General features: G+C 46.6%; 1 protein-coding gene across 3 annotated transcripts; it reads right to left on the minus strand.

Annotated features, from left to right (window-relative positions):
* Positions 1–336: 336 nt before the first annotated feature.
* Positions 337–3,741, minus strand: DNMT2 (DNA methyltransferase-2). Of its 3 annotated transcripts, none has more exons than XR_007299241.2 (12): positions 3,557–3,740; positions 3,349–3,459; positions 2,769–2,862; positions 2,572–2,690; positions 2,370–2,492; positions 1,846–2,053; positions 1,659–1,751; positions 1,432–1,526; positions 1,228–1,308; positions 1,077–1,141; positions 764–923; positions 337–665 (listed from the first exon to the last, which is right to left on the minus strand). XR_007299241.2 is itself a non-coding variant. In XM_087547208.1 (12 exons), the coding sequence occupies exons 1-11, from the start codon at positions 3,611–3,613 to the stop codon at positions 848–850; spliced, it is 1,122 nt and encodes a 373-aa protein (XP_087403334.1). In that variant the 5' UTR covers positions 3,614–3,741; the 3' UTR covers positions 337–665; positions 825–847. The 3 variants fall into 3 exon arrangements, 2 of the variants coding, with proteins under 2 accessions (XP_087403334.1, XP_048563502.2); XM_087547208.1 differs by having other exon boundaries at positions 825–923; positions 3,557–3,741; XM_048707545.2 differs by having other exon boundaries at positions 337–923.
* Between the last annotated feature and the right edge of the window lie 3,181 nt (positions 3,742–6,922).

The raw sequence follows: 6,922 nt of genomic DNA on the forward strand, positions 1-6,922 counted from the left end.
TCATTTTATTCCCTCTCTCATATTTTTGTAATAGAAATAATTGATGATAAAATAAATAAAATCAAATGATTCTATTCTCAAAATTTGAGAGAACTCAAATATGAAAATAACGAAATCCACAACTCTCTCCGTGGGTCATTAAGTTGCGTAGAATTTCTAGGATCAACCAAAATGCAAAAAAAAATATGATATGCATTGATGATCTAATGTATAACATTCCAAATTGAAAATTTGGGATGTTACAAAAATGATGTACATGATTGACTATATTGTTCACGGGGGTTGAACATAAACTTTTGAAGTTGAAAGCTGAGGCTCGTGCATTGTCCAGGTACATAGAGGGGTTTGATTTGCATCCATTTCTTGCACGCAATACGATATGTCATCACATAGTATCACATTACACTTGCCCTAAATAAAAATATCACATTACTAACTGCACCTCAAAACATGCAATGTTGCAACATAAATATGGCTGTGGAGTGGAAGGCACAACGCAGAGGTCGACCGCTAATACTTGGACTGGTATTGGTATATGCTACAGTAGAAACAAAGGCTGAGCTTCGGCCGCACATGCCACCTAACTTTGGACGCAACCACCTCTTCGCTATAATAACTTGCTAGGCCGTCGGCGAATTGACCGCAAGTCCTCAAGCTCGGTGAAACTGCACCGTGGCGTGAAGGATGAGCATGATCACAATTCACAACTCACAACAATGCACAGATCGGAGACACACAAAAACTGAAGGATAAAATATCATACTTGCAACTCAAGTGTGGCAAGATTTGACAAATATCAGATGGCGGGCCAAGGTGAATATCACCTGCCAAATGATTGAGAACTTGTCTATGCCTCGGCAAACAGATAGCGCAGCAAAGGAGCCACAACCGCTACGCTCAGACTATTACCCAGCATGGCATACCTACAAAATGAGCAAAGCGTCATTCAACTAGTGGATAATGATTTCTAGTAGAACAAATGACTGACTCTTTCACATTATTACTGGATGAATCATGATCAAAACGTAGCTTCCTGAATTCACATCAGAGGGAAAGGTGGGACTAGAAACACTTACTGTTGTCTGAGGCTTATGTGATCCGGAAAACGGAAACTCGGGGGAAATGAATGCAAATTTGCGACCTGAAAAATAAATGAATACCACATGCTATGAATCATAAGAGAACAGAAGTATGTAAATATATGTGAAATTATGAGAAAGTATTCACCTCTCGAGGGGTGAAAAACCGTAGACCCAACTCATTCAGTGAAGACATTTCAAGGTTCTCTTTTGGAACTGGTTTGAGGTTCTATAATTTGAAGAACATTATCACAAAATAAGGAATCGTGAAAATAATGAGGTAACACCAGAGGGTTAGTGGTGCAAAAAAACTGAAGACTGGAACTGAAGACAGGCAAGAGAAGAGCCTTACTTTAGATGTAACCAGTACAGAGCCTGTGCCCTTCACATAGCGATAATAACTTTTAGTAAAACAGCAGCACCGTTTTGATTCAGGGTATACAATATCTTACAAACAGTCAAGGATTCACCAACTCACCACAGTCAAGCATTGGTTAACAAAAAGGTAGCAATAACATGTATGCAGAAGTACATTCCTACTCATTATGAGGACAAGTGTCAAGAAGGAACTAAGGATACCCATAGCATTTCCCCACCGTTCAATCAAGTTTAGTGGAACTGTGTAGTCATGTGAAGCAGTTTCAATTGGAGTGCATTCATCAGCCTCCTTAACTACATAATAGAGAGTGGCGCTGAAACTATATTGGTGGACCTGCTGCTTCAAACATCCAGACAATTTAAATACAAACTGCAGACCTGTACTTACAGTCAGAGATGATGGCTGAACATTCCTTATCTCCAATACTCTGTGCTTCAAGGAAGTTTCTTATTGGATTACATACTACTTCCAGATCATCTTCATTCTGATCATAGCTATTCTGAGTTCTCGTAGTGTTCAATGTTAGGCATGTAGGTGTCCTAAGCAGCTTGTCATTGACTGATGGATTTGGAAAACACATAGATTCCTGTTTTGCCTGTAGATAAAGTATGGTTAAATAGTTATGGAATTCCTCAGGAACTGTCTCCTGAAGTTTCCCACTTCTGAAGAAACTGGAAACCCAAAATAGTTTCTTATGGTTAGCTATGATCTCTTCTAGGTGCTTGGCAAACTCATATTTTTACCACTTATAAGCAACATACTCCTTGAATCTACTCACGCTCATTTTGCACATTTTGGGGCTTCCAGAGTGATGAAGAATTGAGATAATGACGTAAATAAGATCCATGACATGTTGCTAAGATATGCCGACTGATTGCAATGGAACAGCAGGTGGATGCACAAGTTCTTACCAAACAGAAGTAGCGTGGTCTAGAATATGGGACACCAAACTGCAAGGGGCTTAGGATGAATTCTTGTGTGTTGAAATTGAGAGTTGAAAGGACTGCTAGCAACTGGTCATGTGTATCAGACACCTGTCACAAGCAATTGATACTGATAGAGGTCCAAATACTACAGTCAACTGTGATTCAAATAATTTTAAGCTTAAAAAACCTCGAATCCAACAACATTTTCCACAAATAACATTTGTGGAGGAAAGCTCATGTTTTGCATAAGGTTTAAAATCTTTATAAATGAAAATGCCCGAGCATCAGCTGAATGTTTCTGAAGTCCTGCATGGCAATCCACCCATTAGTGAAATTTGAAACTGAAGCAGGTAATGTCAAAAGGAAGCTGCTCCAGAATCAAACCTTGCCGTGTATATGGTTGACATGGAGGAGAAAGGAGCCATGCATGTGCCTGGTACTTGTCTAGATCACCAGCAGTGAGTGTTTGAATGTTTCCCTGCAGTGACATAACAGTACATGTAGATGTAGTGCGGTCAAAATTAACATGTTCCTCCACTGCAATATAGACCGTGTATGCCTTAATTTATGTACCTAACGATGACATGATGAATCATCAGTAAAAATCCAACCAGCCTATAGTCAACTTATTTCTAACAATGTAGTCAGTTCAAATAAATTCTCCAAGTATTACTTCCAATTTAGTAATCACATGTATGAGAAAATTCTGCATAGTGCACAATGCATACATGCTAAGAAGGGTACTTGCGGTGTCAAAAAAAAAAAAACTGATGGGCGCAGTTAATCCTCACTGCTAGTCGAGATACTACAGGTATCAGGACAATACATATACCAGTTTCGTCGCCTAAAATTTTCACCACCACGAATCAGTAGTGCTTAACAGTTAGCACAGCAAGAAACTTCCGGTTTTCGCCTAGATCCAAGTTTGCCAGGGCTTATAGATTTCTGGGGAAACGGGACGCACCTGGCAGGGGCGGTGGCCGAAGTTGTGCTCGTAGACGTCGTTCGCGACGTCGTTGATGTCAAAGGCCTCCACCACCTCCGCTCGAACGCCCGACGACGCAAGGGCGTACCGCTGCGAACAAAGGAGGCGGCAAAACAGAACCCTAGTCGCCGTTAGATGTGCCGCAGGATTCAGGTGCAGTACGGAAGTAGAAGGAGGATATGAGTACCATGCCGCCGATACCGCTGTAGAACTCGAGGACCCTCCATGGGGGCGGCGTCTCCATTAACTCCAGTTATCGCGCGGCGGCGGCTGGTCGGCTGGACGGTGGTTCTCGTAGGCTTCTGCTGTTTTGCAGTGCACAGTTACACAAGCCGGGTGCTCGAGTTCGAGCCCTCGCCTGTTCAGCCCAAGTGGCCCAGCCGTTTCAGTTGTCTATCCAAAATTTCAGCAGATACCTCTATTTTCTTTTTTGAAATCTACTCCCTCCATTCCAGAATGTAGTGCTTCTTTTATCCCCGTGCTTCAATTAACTACCAAGACCGATTGCGGCGGGAGCAAAAATTATATCAGTGAATTCGTATTCGAAAGAAGTTTTTAAGTATGTAACTTTTTCTCCCGCCGCAGTCGGTCTCGTACGTTAAATTTATGGTCAAAGTTCGACCTCGGGAACCGCGGGCGCACTATATTTTGGAATGGAGGGAGTATCTATAACTCCCCTTCGCTCGCGCTGCCTCCAGGGGGCGGCTCTGGCGAAACCTAGCCGCCGCCGCCGTCCTCCCTTCCTCTCGTCCTTCCCACCGCCGCCGGAGGAAGCCGACAAGCAAAGCTCGCCCGACGGACGGCGGTGGTGGGCGCGCCTCCTTCTTCCACACGGGGGCCTCCGGCTGCTCCCCGCAACGGTGTCCCTGGGCGAGTCGCGCGACGGCGGAGCATGGGCGCTGGGGCGGCGGCCCCAGAGGCGTACAGCGGTGGCTGCGCGGCCACTGCTGCGAGGGCAGCATGGTGACCAGCGGTAGCAGCGGATCTGGGCTCCCCTTCCTAGATTCGCCCTGCGACGTGAGGGGCCGGTCGGCGGGGAGGCATGGAGTGGAGGCGCGGAGGAGGTGGAGGTTCACGGCCGAGACTGCAGTGGAGCGTGCCTGAGTGTCACGGCGGAGGTTCTGGCAACCGTCGCCCTCGGATCCCTGGTGGCTGCAGCGGGGCTGTGCTGCGGGGAAGGGCACATCGGAGGTGCTCTAGGCACGATGGCCTACCCGGGAGGCGGCGGTGCGGGTGTGCCAGAAGGTCGAGATGCGAGCCAATCTGGGCCAGAGTCCGTGCCAGATCCAGGTCATGCGGTTGCCGCTGTGAGACTGTCCGTTGAAGTGGTGGGACAACCACGGTGTACGGCAGCCCATGTCTGGGCGGCTGGAGGTGGAAGCTAGCTCGGGGCTGCCAGTTCTTGGTCGTGCTGGAGGTGTAAGATTGGTTGTGTTCTCCTACTCATGCGCGTCTTTGAGGGGCACGCTCTCTCTACTGTGGGAGGTGTTGGCGGACCACGATGGTGCAGCTTCGTCGGCAAGGGGCCGCGGTGGCGGCAGTGCGAGGCTTCATGGACGGTGCTACCCTAAGCTGGAGGTGTGGAGATTGGCGGCGATATGGATGAAAATTCTGCCCGGTTTTTGCCAGGTCAGTGGCAATGACACCCGTGGGTGTCATTCCCCTCCTTGGAGGCGTCATCGAGGTGCATCGCCATTCCTCTCGCTCCCTTGGTGATGGTAGGTGTCTCCAGGCGAAAGCCTAGATCGGCACGATTGGCACGATGGCGGTGTCTTCGACATTATCTCTCTGTTGGGAGCATCGTGTCTGGAGACACGGTTTGGAGGTCCTACGTTGTGCTCCTCCGGTGTTCGCCATTGTTCACGATCGATCTTCCGAGGCGCAATGTACAGCCATTGTTGGTGATTCCAAGACGGTGCCTTCCTCGGGGCGGATCGAGTCCCGCCATTCTCTTGGCACCCCCTTTAGGCATAAAGGGGGATGGTGCGTAGATAAGGGATGCTCGGTGGAGATGCTATCTTTTGGAGGTGATCTACAGCGGCCGAGACGCGACGAGATTTTTCTGTTATGGACATGCTCTTTTGCTTTGTAGTTGTCTTATCGTTGGTGGTTGTCTTTGGACTAGCCTGGGTGTTGAGTTCGTGCTATCCTCATTGTTCACAGCGAGCGATAGTTGTCTTGTACTGCAATTCTCTTCTTCTATAAAACTATGGTACGCAATTTGTGTACTGACGAAAAAAAAACAATCACTGGATTTCAGTGCTCATGGGCATGGTCAAGTTAGTATCCTTCTCGGTTATTTTAATGGACAGAGGCTTGAGGAGTTCAGACCATCGAAGGGTATTCAACAAGGAGATCCCATCTCCCTCTATCTCTTTTTTTGGCAGCGGAGGGCCTTTCTGGCCTGTTAAAATATAACCAGCCATTGCATCTAAGCGGGATTAAGGTGGCTTCTTCGGCTCCGCCGGTGAATCATCTCTCATTTGCTGATGATAGACTATTGTTCTTCAAGGCGAGTGTGGAGAGGGCAGTTGAGTTGTCAAACCTATTGGATACTTATTGTCAGGCTTCAGGTCAACGGGTTAACAAAGATAAGTGAAACATCTTTTTCAGCAAAGGTTTGCCCTAGTGCGGTTTAGGAAGAGGTAAAGCTACCATTAATGAATCTCTCAATGAGTATTTTGGCTTACCCTCTGATGTTGGTCAATCAAATAATGGCACATTTAAATTTCTCAAGGATAGAATTTGGTCTAAGATCAAAGGATGGCCTGAGAAAATTTTGTCGGCGGGAGGGAAGGAAGTTCTCATCAAGTCAGCACAAGCAATCTCCGTGTATTCCATGGCGTGTTTCAAACTTCCTAGAGGGCTAATACCCTCATTATGGGCTTTTGTTGGGGCAACAAAGAAGGAAAGAGAAAACATCATTGGGTATCATGGAAGATAATGACATCTCCCAAGTTCATGGAGGACTAGAATTCCATGATCTGGAACTTTTTAACTTGACACTTTTGGCGAAACAATCATGGAGGCTACTGCAGGATCCCACATCGCTTGGTGCTCTCATATTAAAGGTGGTGTACATCCCTACCACATTATTTTTGGAAGCTAGACTTGGCTCCAACCCGTCACAGATTTGGAGAGCGATTTTGGATAGTAGGGAGGTTTTGAAACCAGGCCTAATATGCGGAATTTGGGATGGACGTTCTACCAAAATTTGGGACTATAACTGGATCCCGAAATAACCCCTATTGAGGCCGCTACTACCTCTGCTTTTCGCACCCACCCCATCAATAGTTCATGAACTATTAAACCACACGGGTGTTACTTGGAATTCAGCTCTTGTTCGGCAAGTGTTTTTTCCTATGGATGCGGATGACATACTGAGCATACCCCTTTGCATGGGAGGAGTTCTGATTTTTGGTCTTGGCATTTTGAATAGAAAGGCAACTTCACAAAGACAGGCATATCATATGCTCGTCGACACGAAGATCAAGAGGGAAAATTGGCTCGGCGGGATACCGGGCTCATCCGACAATCAGCAAGTATGCAAGGC

This window comes from Triticum urartu, chromosome 3A (assembly GCF_056163025.1).
Source record: "Triticum urartu cultivar PI428250 chromosome 3A, HENAU_Tu73, whole genome shotgun sequence".
NCBI lineage: Eukaryota > Viridiplantae > Streptophyta > Magnoliopsida > Poales > Poaceae > Triticum > Triticum urartu.

Excerpts from the sequence above, each read along its gene's own strand:
- DNMT2 (XM_087547208.1), bottom strand. The coding sequence starts at position 3,613 with ATGGAGACGCCGCCCCCATGGAGGGTCCTCGAGTTCTACAGCGGTATC. Across the intron at positions 3,460-3,556 it reads ACAGCGGTATCGGCGGCATG|CGGTACGCCCTTGCGTCGTC; the intron begins GTACTCATATCC and ends CTTTGTTCGCAG. Across the intron at positions 924-1,076 it reads CACATAAGCCTCAGACAACA|GTATGCCATGCTGGGTAATA; the intron begins GTAAGTGTTTCT and ends CTCATTTTGTAG.